The 24997-nt window shown below is 48.3% G+C and overlaps 1 protein-coding gene across 1 annotated transcript in view; it reads right to left on the minus strand.

Annotated features, from left to right (window-relative positions):
- Positions 1–24997, minus strand: part of PRORP (protein only RNase P catalytic subunit) — an 815834-nt gene that overhangs the window by 150195 nt on the left and 640642 nt on the right. Inside the window, exon 4 of the mRNA XM_086936936.1 lies at positions 14166–14273. Coding sequence (XP_086793062.1) covers positions 14166–14273 — 108 coding nt within the window. The remainder of the gene's footprint in view (positions 1–14165; positions 14274–24997) is intronic.

Here is a 24997-nt window from a genome sequence, read left to right on the forward strand (position 1 = left end):
AAGAAGAGAACAATGGGAGCCTACCAGTGATGGCTTACTGTAAAAGACACTGGAAAGAAGAGAACAAAGGGAGCCTACCAGTGATGGCTCGCTGTAAAAGACACTGGAAAGAAGAGAACAATGGGAGCCTACCAGTGATGGCTCGCTGTAAAAGACACTGGAAAGAAGAGAACAATGGAAAGAAGAGAACAATGGGAGCCTACCAGTGATGGTCCGCTGTAAAAGACACTAGAAGGAAGAGAACAATGGGAGTCTACCAGTGATGGCTCACTGTAAAAGACACTGGAAAGAAGAGAACAATAGGAGCCTACCAGTGATGGCTCGCTGTAAAAGACACTGGAAAGAAGAGAACAATGGAAAGAAGAGAACAATGGGAGCCTACCAGTGATGGCTCACTGTAAAAGACACTGGAAGGAAGAGAACAATGGGAGCCTACCAGTGATGGCTCACTGTAAAAGACACTGGAAAGAAGAGAACAATGGGAGCCTACCAGTGATGGCTCACTGTAAAAGACACTGGAAAGAAGAGAACAATGGGAGCCTACCAGTGATGGCTCACTGTAAAAGACACTGGAAGGAAGAGAACAATGGGAGCCTACCAGTGATGGCTCACTGTAAAAGACACTGGAAGGAAGAGAACAATGGGAGCCTACCAGTGATGGCTCACTGTAAAATACACTGGAAAGAAGAGAACAATGGGAGCCTACCAGTGATGGCTCACTGTAAAAGACACTGGAAAGAAGAGAACAATGGGAGCCTACCAGTGATGGCTCACTGTAAAAGACACTGGAAAGAAGAGAACAATAGGAGCCTACCAGTGATGGCTCACTGTAAAAGACACTGGAAAGAAGAGAACAATGGGAGCCTACCAGTTATGGTTCGCTGTAAAAGACACTGGAAAGAAGAGAACAATGGGAGTCTACCAGTGATGGCTCGTTGTAAAAGACACTGGAAAGAAGAGAACATGGGAGCTTACCAGCGATGGCTTGCTGTAAAAGACACTGGGAAGAAGAGAACAATGGGAGCCCACCAGTGATGGCTCGCTGTAAAAGACACTGGAAAGAAGAGAACAATGGGAGCCTACCAGTGATGGCTCGCTGTAAAAGACACTGGAAAGAAGAGAACAATGGGAGCCTACCAGTGATGGCTCGCTGTAAAAGACACTGGAAAGAAGAGAACAATGGGAGCCTACCAGTGATGGCTCGCTGTAAAAGACACTAGAAAGAACAGAACAAAGGGAGCCTACCAGTGATGGCTCGCTGTAAAAGACACTGGAAAGAAGAGAACAATGGGAGCCTACCAGTGATGGCTCGCTGTAAAAGACACTGGAAAGAAGAGAACAATGGGAGCCTACCAGTGATGGCTCACTGTGAAAGACACTGGAAGGAAGAGAACAATAGGAGCCTACCAGTGATGGCTCACTGTAAAAGACACTGGAAAGAAGAGAACAATGGGAGCCTACCAGCGATGGCTCACTGTAAAAGACACTGGAAAGAAGAGAACAATAGGAGCCTACCAGTGATGGCTCACTGTAAAAGACACTGGAAAGAAGAGAACAATGGGAGCCTACCAGTGATGGCTCACTGTAAAAGACACTGGAAAGAAGAGCACAATGGGAGCCCACCAGTGAGGGCTCGCTGTAAAAGACACTGGAAAGAAGAGAACAATGGGAGCCTACCAGTGATGGCTCACTGTAAAAGACACTGGAAAGAAGAGAACAATGGGAGCCTACCAGTGATGGCTCACTGTAAAAGACACTGGAAGGAAGAGAACAATGGGAGCCTACCAGTGATGGCTCGCTGTAAAAGACACTGGAAAGAAGAGAACAATGGGAGCCTACCAGTGATGGCTCACTGTAAAAGACACTGGAAGGAAGAGAACAATGGGAGCCTACCAGTGATGGCTCGCTGTAAAAGACACTGGAAAGAAGAGAACAATGGGAGCCTACCAGCGATGGCTCACTGTAAAAGACACTGGAAAGAAGAGAACAATGGGAGCCTACCAGTGATGGCTCGCTGTAAAAGACACTGGAAAGAAGAGAACAATAGGAGCCTACCAGTGATGGTTCGCTGTAAAAGACACTGGAAAGAAGAGAACAATGGGAGTCTACCAGTGATGGCTCGCTGTAAAAGACACTGGAAAGAAGAGAACAATGGGAGCCTACCAGTGATGGCTCACTGTAAAAGACACTGGAAGGAAGAGAACAATGGGAGCCTACCAGTGATGGCTCACTTTAAAAGACACTGGAAGGAAGAGAACAATGGGAGCCTACCAGTGATGGCTCGCTGTAAAAGACACTGGAAAGAAGAGAACAATGGGAGCCTACCAGTGATGGCTCACTTTAAAAGACACTGGAAAGAAGAGAACAATGGGAGTCTACCAGTGATGGCTCACTGTAAAAGACACTGAAAAGAAGAGAACAATGGGAGCCTACCAGTGATGGCTCGCTGTAAAAGACACTGAAAAGAAGAGAACAATGGAAAGAAGAGAACAATGGGAGCCTACCAGTGATGGCTCCCCGTAAAAGACACTGGAAGGAAGAGAACAATGGGAGCCTACCAGTGATGGCTCACTGTAAAAGACACTGGAAAGAAGAGAACAATGGGAGCCTACCAGTGATGGCTCGCTGTAAAAGACACTGGAAAGAAGAGAACAATGGGAGCCTACCAGTGATGGCTCACTGTAAACGACACTGGAAAGAAGAGAACAATGGGAGCCTACCAGTGATGGCTCACTGTAAAAGACACTGGAAGGAAGAGAACAATGGGAGCCTACCAGTGATGGCTCACTTTAAAAGACACTGGAAAGAAGAGAACAATGCGAGCCTACCAGTGATGGCTCGCTGTAAAAGACACTGGAAAGAAGAGAACAATGGGAGCCTACCAGTGATGGCTCACTTTAAAAGACACTGGAAAGAAGAGAACAATGGGAGTCTACCAGTGATGGCTCACTGTAAAAGACACTGAAAAGAAGAGAACAATGGGAGCCTACCAGTGATGGCTCGCTGTAAAAGACACTGAAAAGAAGAGAACAATGGAAAGAAGAGAACAATGGGAGCCTACCAGTGATGGCTCACTGTAAACGACTCTGGAAAGAAGAGAACAATGGGAGCCTACCAGTGATGGCTCACTGTAAAAGACACTGGAAAGAAGAGAACAATGGGAGCCTACCAGTGATGGCTCGCTGTAAAAGACACTGGAAATAAGAGAACAATGGAAAGAAGAGAACAATGGGAGCCTACCAGTGATGGCTCACTGTAAAAGACACTGGAAAGAAGAGAACAATAGGAGCCTACCAGTGATGGCTCGCTGTAAAAGACACTGGAAAGAAGAGAACAATGGGAGCCTATCCGTGATAGCTCACTGTAAAAGACACTGGAAAGAAGAGAACAATGGGAGCCTACCAGTGATGGCTCACTGTGAAAGACACTGGAAGGAAGAGAACAATAGGAGCCTACCAGTGATGGCTCGCTGTAAAAGACACTGGAAAGAAGAGAACAATGGGAGTCTACCAGTGATGGCTCGTTGTAAAAGACACTGGAAAGAAGAGAACAATGGGAGCCTACCAGTGATGACTCGCTGTAAAAGACACTGGAAAGAAGAGAACAATGCGAGCCTACCAGTGATGGCTCGCTGTAAAAGACACTGGAAAGAAGAGAACAATGGGAGCCTACCAGTGATGGCTCACTTTAAAAGACACTGGAAAGAAGAGAACAATGGGAGTCTACCAGTGATGGCTCACTGTAAAAGACATTGAAAAGAAGAGAACAATGGGAGCCTACCAGTGATGGCTCACTGTAAATGACACTGGAAGGAAGAGAACAATGGGAGCCTACCAGTGATGGCTCACTGTGAAAGACACTGGAAGGAAGAGAACAATGGGAGCCTACCAGTGATGGCTCGCTGTAAAAGACACTGAAAAGAAGAGAACAATGGAAAGAAGAGAACAATGGGAGCCCACCAGTGATGGCTCGCTGTAAAAGACACTGGAAAGAAGAGAACAATGGGAGCCTACCAGTGATGGCTCACTGTAAACGACTCTGGAAAGAAGAGAACAATGGGAGCCTACCAGTGATGGCTCACTGTAAACGACACTGGAAAGAAGAGAACAATGGGAGCCTACCAGTGATGGCTCACTGTAAAAGACACTGGAAGGAAGAAAACAATGGGAGCCTACCAGTGATGGCTCACTGTAAAAGACACTGGAAAGAAGAGAACAATGGGAGCCTACCAGTTATGGTTCGCTGTAAAAGACACTGGAAAGAAGAGAACAATGGGAGCCTACCAGTGATGGCTCGCTGTAAAAGACACTGGAAATAAGAGAACAATGGAAAGAAGAGAACAATGGGAGCCTACCAGTGATGGCTCACTGTAAAAGACACTGGAAAGAAGAGAACAATAGGAGCCTACCAGTGATGGCTCGCTGTAAAAGACACTGGAAAGAAGAGAACAATGGGAGCTTACCAGCGATGGCTCGCTGTAAAAGACACTGGAAAGAAGAGAACAATGGGAGTCTACCAGTGATGGCTCGCTGTAAAAGACACTGGAAGGAAGAGAACAATGGGAGCCTATCCGTGATAGCTCACTGTAAAAGACACTGGAAAGAAGAGAACAATGGGAGCCCACCAGTGATGGCTCGCTGTAAAAGACACTGGAAAGAAGAGAACAATGGGAGCCTACCAGTGATGGTTCGCTGTAAAAGACACTGGAAAGAAGAGAACAATGGGAGCCTACCAGTGATGGCTCGCTGTAAAAGACACTGGAAAGAAGAGAACAATGGGAGCCTACCAGTGATGGCTCGCTGTAAAAGACACTGGAAAGAAGAGAACAATGGGAGCCCACCAGTGATGGCTCGCTGTAAAAGACACTGGAAAGAAGAGAACAATGGGAGCCTACCAGTGATGGCTCGCTGTAAAAGACACTGGAAAGAAGAGAACAAAGGGAGCCTACCAGTGATGGCTCGCTGTAAAAGACACTGGAACGAAGAGAACAATGGGAGCCTACCAGTGATGGCTCGCTGTAAAAGACACTGGAAAGAAGAGAACAATGGGAGCCTACCAGTGATGGCTCGCTGTAAAAGACACTGGAAAGAAGAGAACAATGGGAGCCTACCAGTGATGGCTCGCTGTAAAAGACACTGGAAAGAAGAGAACAATGGGAGCCCACCAGTGATGGCTCGCTGTAAAAGACACTGGAAAGAAGAGAACAATGGGAGCCCACCAGTGATGGCTCGCTGTAAAAGACACTGGAAAGAAGAGAACAATGGGAGCCTACCAGTGATGGCTCGCTGTAAAAGACACTGGAAAGAAGAGAACAATGGGAGCCTACCAGTGATGGCTCGCTGTAAAAGACACTGGAAAGAAGAGAACAATGGGAGCCTACCAGTGATGGCTCGCTGTAAAAGACACTGGAAAGAAGAGAACAATGGGAGCCTACCAGTGATGGCTCGCTGTAAAAGACACTGGAAAGAAGAGAACAATGGGAGCCTACCAGTGATGGCTCGCTGTAAAAGACACTGGAAAGAAGAGAACAAAGGGAGCCTACCAGTGATGGCTCGCTGTAAAAGACACTGGAAAGAAGAGAACAATGGGAGCCTACCAGTGATGGCTCGCTGTAAAAGACACTGGAAAGAAGAGAACAATGGGAGCCTACCAGTGATGGCTCGCTGTAAAAGACTCTGGAAAGAAGAGAACAATGGGAGCCTACCAGTGATGGCTCGCTGTAAAAGACACTGGAAAGAAGAGAACAATGGGAGCCTACCAGTGATGGCTCGCTGTAAAAGACACTGGAAAGAAGAGAACAATGGGAGCCTACCAGTGATGGCTCGCTGTAAAAGACTCTGGAAAGAAGAGAACAATGGGAGCCTACCAGTGATGGCTCGCTGTAAAAGACACTGGAAAGAAGAGAACAATGGGAGTCTACCAGTGATGGCTCGCTGTAAAAGACACTGGAAAGAAGAGAACAATGGGAGCCTACCAGTGATGGCTCACTGTGAAAGACACTGGAAGGAAGAGAACAATGGGAGCCTACCAGTGATGGCTCGCTGTAAAAGACACTGGAAAGAAGAGAACAATGGGAGCCTACCAGTGATGGCTCGCTGTAAAAGAGACTGGAAAGAAGAGAAATATGGGAGCCTACCAGTGATGGCTCGCTGTAAAAGAGACTGGAAAGAAGAGAACAACGGGAGCTTACCAGCGATGGCTCACTGTAAAAGACACTGGAAAGAAGAGAACAATGGGAGCCTTCCAGTGATGGCTCGCTGTAAAAGACACTGGAAAGAAGAGCACAATGGGAGCCTACCAGTGATGGTTCACTGTAAAAGACACTGGAAAGAAGAGAACAATGAAAGACACTGGAAAGAAGAGAACAATGGGAGCCTACCAGTGATGGCTCGCTGTAAAAGACACTGGAAAGAAGAGAACAATGGGAGCCTACCAGTGATGGCTCGCTGTAAAAGAGACTGGAAAGAAGAGAACAATGGGAGCCTACCAGTGATGGCTCGCTGTAAAAGACACTGGAAAGAAGAGAACAATGGGAGCCTACCAGTGATGGCTCGCTGTAAAAGACACTGGAAAGAAGAGAACAATGGGAGCCTACCAGTGATGGTTCGCTGTAAAAGACACTGGAAAGAAGAGAACAATGGGAGCCTACCAGTGATGGCTCGCTGTAAAAGACACTGGAAAGAAGAGAACAATGGGAGCCTACCAGTGATGGCTCGCTGTAAAAGACACTGGAAAGAAGAGAACAATGGGAGCCTACCAGTGATGGCTCGCTGTAAAAGACACTGGAAAGAAGAGAACAATGGGAGCCCACCAGTGATGGCTCGCTGTAAAAAGACACTGGAAAGAAGAGAACAATGGGAGCCTACCAGTGATGGCTCGCTGTAAAAGACACTGGAAAGAAGAGAACAATGGGAGCCTACCAGCGATGGCTCACTGTAAAGGACAGTGGAAAGAAGAGAACAATGGGAGCCCACCAGTGATGGCTCGCTGTAAAAGAGACTGGAAAGAAGAGAACAATGGGAGCCTACCAGTGATGGCTCGCTGTAAAAGAGACTGGAAAGAAGAGAACAATGGGAGCCTACCAGTGATGGTTCGCTGTAAAAGACACTGGAAAGAAGAGCACAATGGGAGCCTACCAGTGATGGCTCACTGTAAAAGACACTGGAAAGAAGAGAACAATGGGAGCCTACCAGTGATGGCTCACTGTAAATGACACTGGAAGGAAGAGAACAATGGGAGCCTACCAGTGATGGCTCGCTGTAAAAGACACTGGAAAGAAGAGAACAATGGGAGCCTACCAGTGATGGCTCACTGTAAAAGAGACTGGAAAGAAGAGAACAATGGGAGCCTACCAGTGATGGCTCACTGTAAAAGACACTGTAAAGAAGAGAACAATGGGAGCCTACCAGTGATGGCTCGCTGTAAAAGAGACTGGAAAGAAGAGAACAATGGGAGCCTACCAGTGATGGTTCGCTGTAAAAGACACTGGAAAGAAGAGCACAATGGGAGCCTACCAGTGATGGCTCGCTGTAAAAGACACTGGAAAGAAGAGAACAATGGGAGCCTACCAGTGATGGCTCACTGTAAAAGACACTGTAAAGAAGAGAACAATGGGAGCCTACCAGTGATGGCTCGCTGTAAAAGAGACTGGAAAGAAGAGAACAATGGGAGCCTACCAGTGATGGCTCGCTGTAAAAGAGACTGGAAAGAAGAGAACAATGGGAGCCTACCAGTGATGGTTCACTGTAAAAGAGACTGGAAAGAAGAGAACAATGGGAGCCTACCAGTGATGGCTCACTGTAAAAGACACTGTAAAGAAGAGAACAATGGGAGCCTACCAGTGATGGCTCGCTGTAAAAGAGACTGGAAAGAAGAGAACAATGGGAGCCTACCAGTGATGGCTCGCTGTAAAAGACACTGTAAAGAAGAGAACAATGGGAGCCTACCAGTGATGGCTCGCTGTAAAAGAGACTGGAAAGAAGAGAACAATGGGAGCCTACCAGTGATGGCTCGCTGTAAAAGAGACTGGAAAGAAGAGAACAATGGGATCCCACCAGTGATGGCTCGCTGTAAAAGACACTGGAAAGAAGAGCACAATGGGAGCCTACCAGTGATGGCTCACTGTAAAAGACACTGGAAAGAAGAGAACAATGGGAGCCTACCAGTGATGGCTCACTGTAAAAGACACTGGAAAGAAGAGAACAATGGGAGCCTACCAGTGATGGCTCACTGTAAAAGACACTGGAAAGAAGAGAACAATGAAAGACACTGGAAAGAAGAGAACAATGGGAGCCTACCAGTGATGGCTCGCTGTAAAAGACACTGGAAAGAAGAGAACAATGGGAGCCTACCAGTGATGGCTCGCTGTAAAAGAGACTGGAAAGAAGAGAACAATGGGACCCTACCAGTGATGGCTCGCTGTAAAAGACACTGGAAAGAAGAGAACAATGGGAGCCTACCAGTGATGGCTCGCTGTAAAAGACACTGGAAAGAAGAGAACCATGGGAGCTTACCAGTGATGGCTCGCTGTAAAAGACACTGGAAAGAAGAGAACAATGGGAGCCCACCAGTGATGGCTCGCTGTAAAAGACACTGGAAAAAGAGAACAATGGGAGCCTACCAGTGATGGCTCGCTGTAAAAGACACTGGAAAGAAGAGAACAAGGGGAGCCTACCAGTGATGGCTCGCTGTAAAAGAGACTGGAAAGAAGAGAACAATGGGAGCCCCCCAGTGATGGCTCGCTGTAAAAGACACTGGAAAGAAGAGAACAATGGGAGCCTACCAGTGATGGCTCGCTGTAGAAGACACTGGAAAGAAGAGAACAATGGGAGCCTACCAGTGATGGCTCGCTGTAAAAGACACTGGAAAGAAGAGAACAATGGGAGCCTACCAGTGATGGCTCACTGTAAAAGACACTGGAAAGAAGAGAACAATGGGAGCTTACCAGTGATGGCTCGCTGTAAAAGACACTGGAAAGAAGAGAACAATGGGAGCCCACCAGTGATGGCTGGCTGTAAAAGACACTGGAAAGAAGAGAACAATGGGAGCCTACCAGTGATGGCTGGCTGTAAAAGACACTGGAAAGAAGAGAACAATGGGAGCCCACCAGTGATGGCTCGCTGTAAAAGACACTGGAAAGAAGAGAACAATGGGAGCCCACCAGTGATGGCTCGCTGTAAAAGACACTGGAAAGAAGAGAACAATGGGAGCTTACCAGTGATGGCTCGCTGTAAAAGACACTGGAAAGAAGAGAACATGGAAGCCTACCAGTGATGGCTCACTGTAAAATACACTGGAAAGAAGAGAACATGGGAGCCTACCAGTGATGGCTCGCTGTAAAAGACACTAGAAAGAAGAGAACAATGGGAGCCTACCAGTGATGGCTCGCTGTAAAAGACACTGGAAAGAAGAGTCTTTGAACATGATCACTCCCTGACCATCACTTATATTAGGTTGAATTTCTCTCCCAATCACCTCGTATTGATTATGCCCCAATTGGACAAGAAAAAGATTTTCCTTTGAAACCCTACATCGTTCGCATTCACTGTGTCATATTATGAATAAGTAACGTAGAAACATGGAAGAAAGAGTAAACTGTGCATCACAATAATTGTAGAACACCAGTTGTCCTCATGAACATGCTTATTAGTTTGGATCCTCATGGAGTCTAGACCTCAAATAACGCACTTAATGGTCCTTATCCTACCAGAACAATTTGTATGATAACATTTTTGTATTAGAACAAATTTACTGCATCATCTAAGAATTATGCTCATTGCCAGGTCTAAACGTATGGTACGGCAAATGTCATTTTCTATTCACTGTCTCCCTGCTTGTTACATTGACTGCATAGGTTATTGACGATACTGTTTGTACTAATAGCAGAATTGTTTTCCTCTGCCCATAAAACATATAGGTCACCAAAGACCGTAATGAACAGCCCAACTGCATACTTAGCTTTTGTGTATAATAATGTCAACTTGTACATCATCACAACAGATATGAACAGAAATGAACTAACCTACTATAAAAACTGGGGACTGTGGAAATCGATAAACCTTAAGTATACATAAGCGGCGTTCATTTATGTTCGCCACAGTCACTGTTGAGAGCAGAGTGAAGATCGTGAAACATTGTCTGCATCATCTTGCTTAGCGAGGGCCTCTGGGTGCGTGTAAGCAGCAACCATTTTAGATATCGCAGCCATTTCATTCACTGCTAGTCACCTATCATTCACCCTAACCTCGCAATCATCCCCAGCACCCTGACTAAACATGACCAAACGTACTGGGGTTGTAAAACCTTGTCCTTGTGACAAAGCCCCGGAGCCACTTCCCGCCCTAAACCCATTTTGTCCTTTCATCTTCCGCACATGAGCAAGGCCTCCTGATAACCTCCCTGACCACACCTGGCTGCTCAATCCGGTCTCAGGCACTAACCGACCCCTGCAGACAGTTTATTGCCCCCACACGGCAGGACTTGTAGCACTAACAAAGAAGTCTGATTTAATCAATAGCACAAACCCTCAGATCTGACCAATCCCACACACTTTTAGATCCTGTCGGAATGTCCAGCTGCGAGATAGCAATCATCTGTTAGATTTGGGAGGGGACGACGACAGCTGCTGGGTCTGTGTGGGAACCTGCTGGAGGCAGGAATTCCAAGGATGTTTGACCACCAATAAACTGTCTGAAATGTGTATAAAAGACTGAGCAGCGGAAAAGTTGTTAGAACACCTCCCAAAGACCTTCTGCGTTTCCAAGTTGATGTGTTCTCATCTGGAGTAATAAACCTGTTCTTACCTTCCAGTTTTCCCGCGCCTGCCTCTTTATTTTGGTAACTATTACTGAAGGGAATTAGAGGCGTCTTGCGCCGGGCAGCCTTGTTATTCGTTAGAGATTGGCTGCTTTTCTACAGTTCAAGACAGATACAGTGAAGCTTGAACTAAATCTGTCAGATAATAAGATAAAGAAGATAAAGCAGGAGGTGAAACATTTGTTAAAGAAGCAGGGAGTGACTTTTAGAGAGCTGGCTCGTGTGATTGGCCATTTGCCATTGTCGATTCAGACAGTGTTTCTAGGTCCCTGGCATTACAGAGATTTACAGCGTTTGAAGAGTTTGGGTCTTTTTTTAAAGGGTCTTTGGTACTGGAACAACATAGAGGCCCTGACAGAGGCAAAGGAGGAGTTCATTTGGCGGATGGTGGATGTGGAGCCATGGAATGGGCATTTCATTTTTGGTTCAATCCCAGATTATGTTTTGGAGTCATCCCGACATCCATCTAAGCTTTACAATGTAGTAGGACTGGTACATATGAACGACCAAAGACAGCCGACACGTGTTTCGTCTACTTGACTTCTTCAAGACTGCCAATAGTACATAAGGGATGAGTTAAAAAGTAAGGTGACCACAGAGAAGTAGTAGACAGAATCCCAATCACAGCGAACACCAATGCGGCGAGAGAGTAAGTATGTGGTGGGAAGTGTCAAAAAAGTGCAAAGAATAAAATCAGACAATACACAAGTGCTCCATTAGGTAGAAATAAAGAGTCCAAAACAACCCAGTGAAATAAAAGTCAATAAAAGCAAGTTCACCTGACTTCCTGTGACCAAAAAAAAACGCATGGTAAGAGAGTGAATTCAGGGTGATAAAGGACAAAAAGAAACAGATAAGGTACCTGATCTACTGATGTACATCCAAATCCACCATCCTTGTTTAACTCATTCATATGTACTATTTGCAGCCTTGAAGAAGCCAAGTAGAGGAAACGCGTGCCGGCCCCCTTTGATCTTTCATATGTACCCGTCTTCCTACATTGTAAAGACTGATGGATGTCGGGAAGACTTCACTTTAAAACGGACTCGGAATACTTCATCCACAAGGTGTATTCTCGACTCTATTTGTACTGTTCAGAAGACATTGTGTTGAATGCTTCGGTAAAAAGCATTGCAGAACATGTAGCTCTGGGATTCTCATTCTAGGACTATCACAACACCGTTGGATGCCAGGGCGTGTTTACGATGTGAGCACCTATGAACATTAAATGTATCTCATCCATTTCTAGACCCCTTCATGTTGATGTTGTTACAGATGTGCGAACGCAGGTCACAGCCACAATTCCTTTTGTTTTGGAGTCAGGTGCGAGCAAACTAGGTTGGTGCACAATATTATCAGATCAGGAGACAAAAGGGAGATGGAGTATGGAGTTGAAGAAATATCACTGAAATTATTTAGAAATGAGAGGCAGCATTAAATCCACATTGTTGTATTTTTTTTAACAACCAGCAAGAAATACTCTTGTTTTAACTGTAAGTTTTCCATCAATCTTTCAGAATGCTTAAAAAAAACCTCTCTCTCTCTATTCTCTCTGTCTAATCTCTCTCTCTCTCTCTCTACTCTCTCTCTCACTCTTTCTCTATATATATATATATATATCTAGCTGTGCTAAATGGTGCGGTGTTGTAACTCCAAAATGTGTCTCCCACATTTCAACACACACACAATGTGTTGGATACAGCACAGTTCGAAGGCTCTCTTTCATAAGACAATGCGCCCGCCCCACAAGGCCACTCGAGGAAAGACTGCAGAGCGCCACCTTGAGATCTTTCACACCACCTGCACTCAGAACATGCACCATACCCCAGAGGTGAAATGTGCGCTACTGCCCATCATAACTCTAGGGGTGCCTTCTATGCAGAACATTCTCTCCATAAACTACTGACACTGGCGGTGTCAGTGGTCCATGCATAAGGAAAATAGAACCACTTCGAAAAATACCCAAGAGCGACAAAAAGGCACTTCAGCTCTGCTCCAAGCAGATCAAGGGAGCCAACAAAATCCAGGCCAAGCCTGTCCCAGGGAGCATCAGGCTGGAGCATCAGGCTGGAGCATCAGGCTGGGGCACTGGATGGAAGAATTCCTGCACCGCTCCACAAGGCTAGTCTGGGCGAAAACCCTCAAAATAACGATTAAAAAATCTCCCTAACCTGGCCATCCATCGCGGCTGCCAATCATACCACCGAAGCGTACAAGTGGTGGCACAATTCCATCGCGTGGCTTTTTCGTGTCTAATTTTTTGGTCCAAAGGATTCCATTTTTCGCTCGCTTTGGACCCTTGCTTTTTCCTTTCCCTGAGCCTTGACTTGACCACCATTCCCTCATGCTGTTGATGTATGCCTACCCCAGTGCCCAGCGTCACTTCCTTCAAGCTCGCGGACCCCCAGATCAGTCTAAATCTGGAAAAGGCTCCAACGTGAACATGTCTCAGCCACTGCCTAGAGCGGGGGGGGCAGCTGGATGCCGCAGAACCCTGGGGGCTCAACGCCTTAAAGGCAGAGACCATCGTTGGTGGAACGAGGCAAAGATACAACCCCTCCACAGCCGGCCTCAGGAGCATGGACCACCTCAGCAGCCGACAGAAGGAAAGAACCTGGTTGGACGGTGGATGCCTGCCTCCCACTCCGACCTCAGACTGGCCAAGTGACTGAGAACGCGTTCTTTCCAATGAAACAGTCAGCATGAACAAATATAGATTTTTAGGTTTTTAAATAATTATTTGTTGTTGAACTTCATATCCTTCTATTATTTACCATTTGCTTGCAACTGTATTAATGTATTAAATGGCCACAGTAAGGGGGATTTTAAAAAAGCATGAGGAAATAACGTAAGCAATGACACAGGAGTTTAGTTAACGCTCGTTTACTACCCCATGTGTACATATTTTAGCAATTGTTCGATATACGTTTTTATTGATGCAAGCCCATTATTGTAATGATTTTTACTAATCAAACAAAGTATAAAGCAGTCTGCTGTGACTCTCCCGCAGCGCTACGGCCTCAAGAGCAGGTCTTCTAGCGCCTAGACTACACTAATGTGCCCCATATTTGGGTTCCAGGACACCTATTCTCAACCTGCAATGAATCTAAATGTCGTAGCCACATAGGGCGCAGAAAGACTATGCTAGCACCAATAAAATACAATACCAGCGCTAAAGCCCCTGAATCGTATGCTGCGGCCCCGGCTCCTCCAGGAGTGAGCCCCACAGCATTACCAGTGCACCCCAAACTATGCCTGCACAACACTGGGGTAACGCAGCGCTACAGGCAGGAACCTCCGCCATTCACGAGAGCTTCAGGCGGTCATGGAAGCGCAGTGGTGGTACTTACGATCTGTGAGCGCGACCCCTTGCCAGAGATGCTAGCCACGTTCAGGCCATCGAGGACTATGTCAAAAGGAGGGTGACTGGCCACAAAATCCCGGAACTCCTGCAGCTCCTAGAAAGAGAGAGAGGGAGAAATTAAATCCAGACTCCGATGTGTCCAGTGAGAGGCTATCAGAGCACAGGTCACTGTAGCTGAGGAGCTGAAAGGGGAAACAACCTTTACATCGTGGTCATTCCACCGTGATGCCATTACAACGCGGTTGTTACAACGACCGCGTTGTTACCACGCAATGCCCTCACTATGCAAGTCATTACATCGACTTGCAGTAGATGGCGTGCTAACATAAGGAATGGTATCGTTTACTATTCCAACACCTTCCCTACTGTTGCTTAGGCTGGAGTTGGAAGAGTAAATGATACATTCCTAATGTTAGCGCACCATCTACTGCAAGACGATGTCATGACTTGCGTAGTAATGGCATTGCGTGGTAGTAACGACCGCGTTGTTAAGGCATGTGATGTAATGACTGAAAGGCCAGCAGGCGGAGGCGGAATGAGGGACATGTCAGGGTTGAGACTCTGAGAAGGGAGCAGGGGTCAGGCAGAATCAATCATGTCTCTGGCTGATGCCTCGGAGGGTTTGCAGCCAGACACAGTATCCAACTGGGGCTCACAGTTACATTTCAGACCTGCCTGAATACTGTGAACAACCACTGGCAAAACGAATTTATCTGGCATGCTTGTTTTGTTTATTCATGTTTTTTGCAACACTTTATTAATGGAGCAACCGACAGACGCTTGGCACTAATAAAATAAAAATGCCTAAAAGCAAAACAAATGTTGGGGTCTCAAGAAGCATACACTTCCATAGCAGTTAATAGCACTCCCAAAAATTAAAGGAACTACTTTGTGTGCGAATGTGCGTCTCGTGAAAAAGCAGAATTTCACTCACAATGAAGTTAGCAAATGTTTGAAGTGGGCTGAAATATTGCCTCCTGCTGTAGTGGTCAAAATTAAAACGTGAATGGCATGACAATAGAGCAATGGATGAAGAGGGATGGCTGAAAGCCAACAATGGATAAAAAGAGATGTCTGAAAGCCACCAATGGATGAAGAGGGATGGCTGAAAGCCACCAATGGATAAAAAGGGATGGCTGAAAGCCACCAACGGGTAAAGAGGGATGGCTGAAAGCCACCAATGGGTGAAGAGGGATGGCTGAAAGCCACCACTGGATGAAGAGGGATGAGTGAAATACATCAATGTATGAAGAGGGATGGCTGAAAGCCACCAATGGATAAGGAGGGATGGCTGAAAGCCACCAATGGTTAAAAAGGAATTTCTGAAAGCCACCAATGGATGAAGAGGGATAGCTGAAAGCCACCAATGGATAACAAGAATTGGCATGGCCAATAGGTCTTGCCTTTGGGGCCATATAAGTGGTTAGCCATGCAGCATAGAAGCTGTAAGTTTACAAATATTACAAAGAACACTCTGCATTTTGCTAGGCGCGAGCAGGCAGGAAAGAGGTGTGGGGAACAAGAAGGGGTGGTGGTGCAGGGGAAGATGGGGGGAGAGGAAGGGAAATGTATGGGTACGGAGGAGGTGGAGAATGTGGGAGGGGAAGAGAAGGCCGAGGAGAGAAGAAGGAAGGGAGCAAGGACTGAGGCAGGAGGCAGAGCACCAGAGAGACACATGAGGGAGGCCTAAGGTCAGTATGTTATGTTATGTTAATTGGGGTGCTTCTATAGCGCACGGCTACTCCGAGGAGTGTCCCGGCGCTGTCGGAGCCTCACAGGTCAAGGTGAAAAACAAAAGAAACAGGCGGTACAGGCAGCATGATAAGAGGACGAGGCGGAAGAACTTATTACTGAAACAGCCAGGTTTTCAAATCCTTCCTGAATGCCAAAAGATTGGAACAGAATCTGAGCGCGAGAGGAAGATCGTTCCACAGCAGGGGCACAAGATGTTTAAACGAGCGTCCGCCGAGACGAGCCCGATGTATCCTAGGGGTGACTGCCCTGGCTTGTGACGAAGAACGAAGGGATCTCGAAGGAAGGTAGAAAGTGATCCACTTCTGAAGATAGCGGGCGCTTAAACCATGCAGGGCTTTAAAGGCGATGGTCAGGGCCTTAAAAGGGATCCGCTTCTTAATGGGCAGCCAATGAAGAGTTCTGAGGAGCTCCGTGGCCCTGGCTCTTCTGGTAAGGCCAAAGATGGCCCGGGCTGCTGAGTTCTGTATTATCTGGAGGCGCGATATAAGGTATTCCGGTAGGCCAAGGTACAGAACGTTAGCGTAGTCCAGGCGAGAGCCAATCAGGGCCTGCACCGTGGTCTTTCTGTGCTCGATGGATAGTAGGGGCAGGAACTTCCTCAGCATCCTCAGTATCACAAAGCATCTTCCAGCCAGGCCCGACACTTGACCCCTGAAAGAGAGGCAGTTGTCGACCTGGATACCTAGATTCTTCGCCGACCCAGATTCACTGTCAGGTGGGAACTTGGTGGCCGGCCACCACTCCTTCCACCTGGGATCAGCGGGGCAGCCAAAAAAGAGTACTTCCGACTTTTCGGAGTTGCATTTGAGGCAGTGTTGGCTGAACCAGTCAAACACCGCCCCAAGGCAGTCCCGTATAGAAGTCCTGTCAAAGTCGTGGCCCTTGTCGCAGGTGAACAGGAGTTGTGTGTCGTTAGCGTACGACACGATCTGGGCCCCAAAGCCCTCCGCGAGTGCCGCCAAAGGGGACATGTAAATGTTAAAAAGCGAAGGGCTCAAGATTGAGCCATGCGGAACTCCGACCTCCAGAGGTGGCATCGCGGCGGAAAAAGGTGGGGCCCAGATAGTTTGCTGTCGGTTAGAGAGGAAGGACCGGAACCAGCTGAACACGTCCCCCTCAGACCCACCTCCCAGAGTCTAGCCAGGAGGCGGTCATGGGGGACGGTGTCGAAGGCCGCAGAGAGGTCAAGCATCACCAGCATGACTTTACCTCCCTTGTCCAAGGTTGCCTTGATCACTTCGGTGACCTTGAGAAGAGCGGTTTCGGTGCTCAAGTTAGAGCGAAAGCCAGACTGGGATCTATGTAGTATGTCGTTCGTCTCTAGGAAGTGGGACAAAGGAGTGTGGACATGTTTCTCAACCACTTTCGCAAGGGCAGGCAAGAGCGAGATGGGTCGGTAATTGGCATGAGAGTCAGGGTTCAGATTGGGTTTCTTGAGTAATGGCAGGATGAGTGCCTGTTTCCAAGGCTGCGGGACTTCACCTGTGCTAAGTGAGAGGTTAAGGATCGGGTTTATGCGATGATTAAGAGTGGGGGCTAGTTGGGCAAGGGTTTTGGCAGGGCAAGGGTCATGGGGAGAGCCTGATTTAAGTTTAGTTAGGAGGTCCAGTGACGCCTGAAGAGACATAAAAGGGAAGTTACAAAGGGAGGGCTCTGACGCGGAAGGATCCAGAGACCAAGGAGTGGAAGTATAGTTCTTATTGGGGGCACCAAAGGATAGCTGGATATTTTTAGTTTTGTCAGCGAAAAAGACAGCCAGCTCGGAAATCCAGGACTCGGAGTGAGTGATTTTGGGATTGGTCCAAGGGGGGGGGAGATAAAATCCTTGACAATCCTGAAAATTTCTTTGCAGGAGTTTGTGGCCTCCTCAATGCGGCTAGCTAAATAGAACTTTTTATTGGTGAAGATATCGCGATGATAGTCTCTGATCAAAGACCTATATGCTTCCCTGCAGCTTGCGTCGTAGTGTTTGCGCCACTTCCTTTCGGCTTTTTTGCACTGCCGACGTTTGTCTGCCAGGGCCGAAAAGAACCAGGGAGCAGAGGATTTCACAGATGTGTCTTGTCGAGTATGGGGGGGCGAGGTCTGTGAAGCGTTGGGTCAGCCAACCCTGTAGGAGGTCGAGGTCCATGTCCAAGGAGCCCGATAGCGTGCAAGGATGGATCTCTAGTTCCTTTAATAGCATTGCTGGAGAGACTCGGTGAAAAGCTCTCGAAGGCAGCACTTTGTCCCTTTGTCCACAATCAGGGCTCTTTGTAGAAAAAGGGATTTCGAATTCTGCCAGGATATGGTCAGACCATAGGACCGGCGCAAGAGCAGTAACAACTACAGGAACGGTAGAAAACAGTTGGTCTAATATATGACCTTTACAATGGGTAGGGGACCGAAGGTGGGGGGCCAGACCTAAGGATGAGGTGATGTCATTGAGCTTAATACTGTGGGGGTCGTCTAATTTATCCAAGTGAATATTGAAATCGCCAAGGAGCAAGCAGTGGTTAGATCTCAGACATAGTGAGGAGATAATTGAATGGAGATCTTCAAACAAAGGGCCTATTGGGCCAGGAGGCCTATAGACCAACAGTCCTATGCAGGACTGCTGAGGAGATAGTGAGAGGAAAAAGGCAAGTGTTTCACTCCCTTGGATATTATCTGAGAGAATGATAGTACAGGCGACACGTTTATTGATGATTAGAGCCACTCCACCCCCCTTCCCGCTGGCTCTATCTTTCCTATAAATCACGTGGGTCGGGGGGACAGCAGTGGCGATATCCGGACCAGCGCCCTCTCCCAGCCAGGTCTCTGTCAGAAACAGACAGTCGGCTCTGGAATCTGTGAGGAGGTTGTAAATATCGAGCGCGTGCTTGGCTAGGGATCTTGTATTCAACAGCAGGCAACTAGTGCTTTCCAGGACGGCGCAGTAGTGAGAAGGCAGAGCACCAGGACGGCGCAGTAGTTAGGAGGCAGAGCACCAGGGCGGCGCAGTAGTGAGAAGTCAAGTCAAGTCAAAAGGATTTATATAGCGCACTACATACCCAGAGGGTCTCAAGGCGCTGAAGGAAGGGTGGGGGGGATTACTTGTCAAATATCCAAGTTTTAAGTTGCTTTCTGGATGCTAGATGGTTCTGAAAGAGACGAAGGTGAGTGGAGAGTGAGTTCCAGGTTTTAGCAGCCAGGTAGGAGAAGGATCTACCTCCCATGGTGGTTTTATTGATGCGAGGCACGGTAGCAAGGGCTTGGCTGGAGGAACGTAGCTGGCGGGGGGGGGGGGTGTAGAAGGAAAGTTGAGTGTTGAGGCAATCGGGTCCGATTTCATAAAGTTATTTGTGTGCGTGGGTTAGGAGGCGAAAAGTAATCCTCTTATTGACGGGGAGCCAGTGGAGTTTTTTCAGGTGACTGGAGATGTGGTCTTTACGTGGGATGTCAAGTATGAGTCTGGCTGATGTGTTCTGGATGCGTTGGAGTTTTTTTCAGGAGTTTTGCGGTGGTGCCGGCGTATAGGGTGTTTCCGTAGTCCAGGCGGCTTGTAACCAGTGCATGGGTGACCGTTTTTCTGGTTTCGGTGGGGATCCAGCGAAATGTTTTTTTGAGCATGCGAAGAATGTTGAAGCAAGATGATGAGACGGCGCTGACCTGTCTGGACATCGAGAGTGAGGAGTCGAAAATGACACCCAGGTTCCGTGCGTGATCCGTTGGGATGGGTGCTTTTCCAAGAGCCTCTGGCCACCAGGAGTCATCCCAGGCGGAGGGGGAGGTTCCTAAGATAAGGACTTCTGTTTTATCTGAGTTAAGTTTTAGACGGCTATGCTTCATCCATTCGGCTACTTCTTTCATTCCTTCATGAAGGTTAGTTTTGGCGGTATTAGGGTCTTTGGTGAGTGAGAGGATCAGTTGGGTGTCATCTGCGTAGGAGATGATGTTGAGGTTGTGTTGGCGTGCGATGGCCGCGAGGGGGCTCATGTATACATTGAAGAGGGTGGGGCTGAGTGAGGATCCTTGCGGTACGCCGCAGATGACTTCAGTGGCCTCTGAATTGAATGGTGGGAGGCGAACTCTCTGGGTTCTTCCGGTGGGGAACGAAGTGATCCATTCCAGTGCTTTTCCTTGGATTCCGATGTTTCTGAGGCGCTGTAGAAGGATGTTATGGCAGACTGTGTCGAAGGCTGCGGAGAGGTCGAGGAGGATGAGGGCGACTGGGTCTCCATTGTCCAGTAGAGTTCGAATGTCGTCTGTTGCGGCGATGAGGGCGGTCTCCGTGCTGTGTTTGGCTCGGAAGCCGGACTGTGAAGGGTCGAGGGATTTGTTGGTTTCGAGGAAGGCGGCGAGCTGGTTGTTGACGGCTTTCTCTATGACTTTGGCCGGGAATGGTAGGAGCGAGATGGGTCGGTAGTTTTTGAGTTCGGTGGGGTCAGCTGTGGGTTTTTCCAGAAGGGCGCTGAGTTCGGCGTGTTTCCAGATTTCTGGGAAGGTGCCGGAGTTGAGGGAGCAGTTGATGACGTCTCGGAGGTGTGGTGCTATGATGGAGTCTGCTTTGTTGAAGATGTGGTGAGGGCATGGGTCTGTTGGGGATCCTGAGTGGATGGAGTTCATCAGACGGATGGTGTCCTCAGTGGAGATTGGGTTCCAGTCATTAAGGATGTTCAAGGGGGGTGAAGGTACGGCAGAAGGTTGGGTGGGTTGGTCTCCGGGTTGGTTGTCGAAGCTGTTGTGGATGTCTGCGATTTTGTCGTGGAAGAACGAAGCTAGGGAGTCACAAATGGTTTGCGAGGGAGTGATGTCGTTGGAGTTGGCGGAGGGGTTGGTAAATTCTTTGACGATGTTGAATAATTCCTTGCTGTTGTGGGCGTTGTTATCTAGTCGGTCTTTGAATGCGGCTTTCTTGGCAGTCCGGATAAGTTGGTGGTGTATGCGGGTGGCGTTTTTGAAGGCGTCCCTGGTGTTGGTGTTTGGGTCTTTTTTCCAGGCATTCTCGAGGGAGCGACAGAGTTTCTTAGATTTCTTAAGATCATCGTTGAACCAGGGGGCGTTTTTGCTGCCTAGTTTGGTTTGACGTTTTTTCAACGGTGCTAGGATGTCGGCGCTGTTGGATAGCCATTGGGTGAAGTTAATGGCTGCTTGGTCGGGGTTTGAGGTGTGGACAAGGGGGTTTTGAAGCAGCGATGAGGAGATCTGGTCGATGGTGATTTTGTTCCAGTTTCTTCGTAGAGTAGGTTGAGGGAGGTTGTGAGTTGTGGTCTTATTGTAGGTAAAGTGAACGCAGCTGTGGTCCGTCCAGTGTAGAGTTGTGGTGTGACTGAAGGAGATATGTTTGCTGGAGGTGAAGATGGGGTCGAGTGTGTGACCAGCGATGTGGGTGGGGGTATTAACAATTTGTTTGAGGAGGGTGCCTCTGAGTGTGGTCTTGGGGTCGGTGTGGATCTGGAAGTGAAGGTGTTCGGCGCTGTCAAGATTGACGTCTGAGCTGGTAGAGATGCGGATGGAGTTCTTATGAACGATGGCGATGCCTCCTCCAGTTTGGTCGGTGCGGTCCTTACGGATGATCTTGTATCCTTCCGGGATGGCAATGGTGATGTCTGGGGCTGAGGAGGCGTTCATCCATGTTTCTGTAAGGAAGGCGACGTCCGGGGAGATGGTGTCTAGTAGATTCCAGAGGTTGATGGCGTGTCTGTGGACCGATCGGGTGTTGAGCAGGATGCATTGTAGGTGGTTGGTGTCGGGGCTCTGTTTGGTGTTCGAGGATGGGCGTAGACGGGCTTACCTTTGGCGCACCTTAGGCGCGGCCGTAGCGCATGGACGCTGCGCGTGGGGGCATTGGTCATAAATGGATGGTGGAGGGGGCGGAGCGTGGGAGGGGCAGCAGCTGGGAGGCGGTGGCGGGAGGAGGGGCGGACCAGGGGAAAACAACACAAAATGGAGGGTCAAAGGCGAACACAGACAGGGGCAGCAAATGCGCAGAGTGTGCAGGAAAAAGAAACTTAAGCACACCAACCAGCCTCAGTGTAGCGCTAATAAATCTTACAGCCTCAGCAAGGTTGCGCTATTAATTAAATAAATAAATCCGATAGTGCAGCGCTACGCGAGCAAAGCGCTGCAGTGATGCGAGGGTCAGGTACACAGAGCTGAAAGTAGGAGAGAAAACGATACCACTGAGTCGGCAGAGCGTGGCAGCTGCAGGTCAGCAGGAGCGTGGGGGAGCGTGGGGGAGCAACCGATCTGAAGGAGGGTCCAGGCAGAGCACCAGGGTGGGGCAGTAGTTAGGAGGCACAGCACCAGGGCGGCGCAGTAGTGAGGAGGCAGAGCACCAGGGCGGCGCAGCAGTGAGAAGGCAAAGCACCAGGACGGCACAGTAGTTAGGAGGCAGAGCACCAGGACGGCGCAGAAGTTAGGAGGCAGAGCACCAGGGCGGCGTAGTAGTGAGAAGGCAGAGCACCAGGGTGGGGCAGTAGTTAGGAGGCAGAGCACCAGGGTGGGGCAGTAGTTAGGAGGCAGAGCACCAGGGCGGCGCAGTAGTGAGGAGGCAGAGCACCAGGGCGGCGCAGCAGTGAGAATGCAGAGCACCAGGGTGGGGCAGTAGTGAGGAGTTACACCTTTTACAATGCTCACTTCACAAATGTTTAGCCATGTGTGCCGAATGAATACTTTTTTCCATTACACCAGCAAGGGCCCGGCAGCTCTCACAACAATAATTTCAAAACCTATGTTGAGAAAAGCACTGACAAAATGAAAAGGCTGGTGACAAGCGCCCGGCCGTTTGGCTGTGCTTGGGCTTGTTTTTTAATGGATGTGTTAATCAGAAAGTGTGGATCGGGCAGGATCTTTCCATGCAAACCATGTGAACTTTTAATGTAAGCATATCTGACTTGCATTTTCTGCACTCACGCGAGCAGCTAGCCTCCCAAATGACCTGGGAATTAAAGAACATGATAGAAGTAAAGAGCTCATCCTATCTGTGTACGCGGATACTGCAGGCTGTGTAAGAAAGGAATTTATTTTGGTGGGGGAGGGGCGGGAGGGGGAATTTGTAATGTTAATACATGGTGATTTTTCCATAACCTTATATATGCTTACTGTATGCAAAATGTACTCTGCGAATCTGGAGGGTGAACACCGGCATCAAATGATTGATTAATTCATTTCAAGCTATTCACGTAAACCACCACATGTGTAATGCACACCAGTAGTGAGGAGGCAGAGCACCAGGGTGGGGCAGTAGAGAGGAGGCAGAGCAACAGCGCGGCATAGTAGTGAGGAGGCAGAGCACAAGGGCGGCACAGTAGTGAGGAGGCAGAGCACCAGGGCGGCGCAGTAGTGAGGAGGCAGAGCACCAGGGCGGCGCAGTAGTGAGAAAGCAAAGCACCATGACTTACTGTTATTGATCCCGGGAATCGAGGTGCATGTAACAAAGCTGTGCGCATGCGCCGTAGGCAGAACCTTTGACTGAGAGAGTGCCATTAATCCGCCAATAACTTTGTTACGCATGCGCGGTTAACGCAGGAGTTTGACGGGGTAACAGCCGATAGAAGAAATCTTAAAAGTGACAAAAGGACAATTTGATAAAAAAGCAGATCGGAGTTTGAAACAAAAAAATAAGAGTGACAGCTGGGAAAGCCATTTAGACAAGATCCACACACACAGAAAAAGATGGTGAACACAATGTCAACCCTGGAGGAAAAAGGAAACCAGAACCTCTTAATAACAAGAACCAGAGAGTGAGAGAAAGAGAGAGCGAGAGAGACAGGGAGAAAGTGAGAGAGAGAAAGAGAGAGCGAGAGAGACAGGGAGAAAGAGAGAGTGAGAAAGAGAGCTAGAGAGAGAGCTAGAGAGAGAGTCCGGGAGTGCTGCGTGCGTGCGCACACAGCCTGCTCATGCTTGTGGCGCACCGCTGCGCACTCCCGCAAGCTGTATGCCGCCACAAGCACGAGTATGGGCTTCGAAAAAGAGCTGTACGATGGCTAAAAGTCTTCTATGGTGCGCATGCGCGCTGCGTAGGCACGAAGAGGGATGGCTGAAAGCCACCAATGGATGAAGAGAGATGGCTGAAAGCCACCAATGGATGAAGAGGGATGGCTGAAAGCCACCAATGGATGAAGAGGGATGAGTGAAAGACATCAATGTTTGAAGAGGGATGGCTGAAAGCCACCAACTGATAACAAGCATTGGCATAGCCAATAGGTCTCGCCTTTGGGACCTTATAAGTGTTAAGTCAGAGATATTGTCAATGTTTTTAAGGTATGTTGTAGAGCAATGTAGGTGTTGTGTTCAGTACTGTAAAGTTTGTGTGCAAGTTGTGCTTAGTGTAGTGAGCGGCAACCCTGTTGTAAGGTGGCTGACGTGCGTTGTTTGTACTGTGTGAAATTGTGTGGGAGAGACTCTGCTTACACTTCAATGTTTGGCAGTGATTTAAAACTGTAAAATTTATTTCTAATCTGGGGCTTTTGCTCTTAATTGCACTTCGTGTTATTGTGTAGCACTATGTTTGTTCATTTTTAAAAATACAGCTTTTACCTGTAAATTGCAGTGAATACTACCGCAATTAACTTTTATCCTTTTCGTGTACCGCCTGCTGGTTCCCGGTCCGTCACGGCTTGTGCCGGTTGTTGAGGAGGGACACTCAGCAACGGAACACACAGCAGCGTCATCAGATCTGCCCCCGCCCCTTCCTCCTACATATTCCCCTCCACAGCGCGGACGCGCGCAGCGGCACGCCAAAGGCAAGCCTGTCTGCGCCCGTCCGCGCCAGGACGCCACCTCGACCCCTGCCTATTTCCTCAGCTGTTTAGTGGTAAGCCTTCTCCATCAGCCATCACGCTCTATTATTCTCGGGAAGAACTATTCACCCTCAATCCCAGAAATCTGCCAAATGTATATAAAGTCCATGCTGTGCAGAGCATACTGAAGGATAGTACTTGTAAACCCACTGCTTCCACTATGCCCCTACCTAGCCTTGATCGCTCTGCCCCTACGAACCCGGATGCGACCTAAGGATGCATTCAGATATCAGCTCTATACCTCAATACTAGATCCATCCCCAAGCATGCCCTTGAAGTTTGGAGCCTTTTAGACATT

The sequence above is a fragment of the Lissotriton vulgaris genome, chromosome 9 (assembly GCF_964263255.1).
Source record: "Lissotriton vulgaris chromosome 9, aLisVul1.2, whole genome shotgun sequence".
In the NCBI taxonomy this organism is placed as follows: domain Eukaryota; kingdom Metazoa; phylum Chordata; class Amphibia; order Caudata; family Salamandridae; genus Lissotriton; species Lissotriton vulgaris.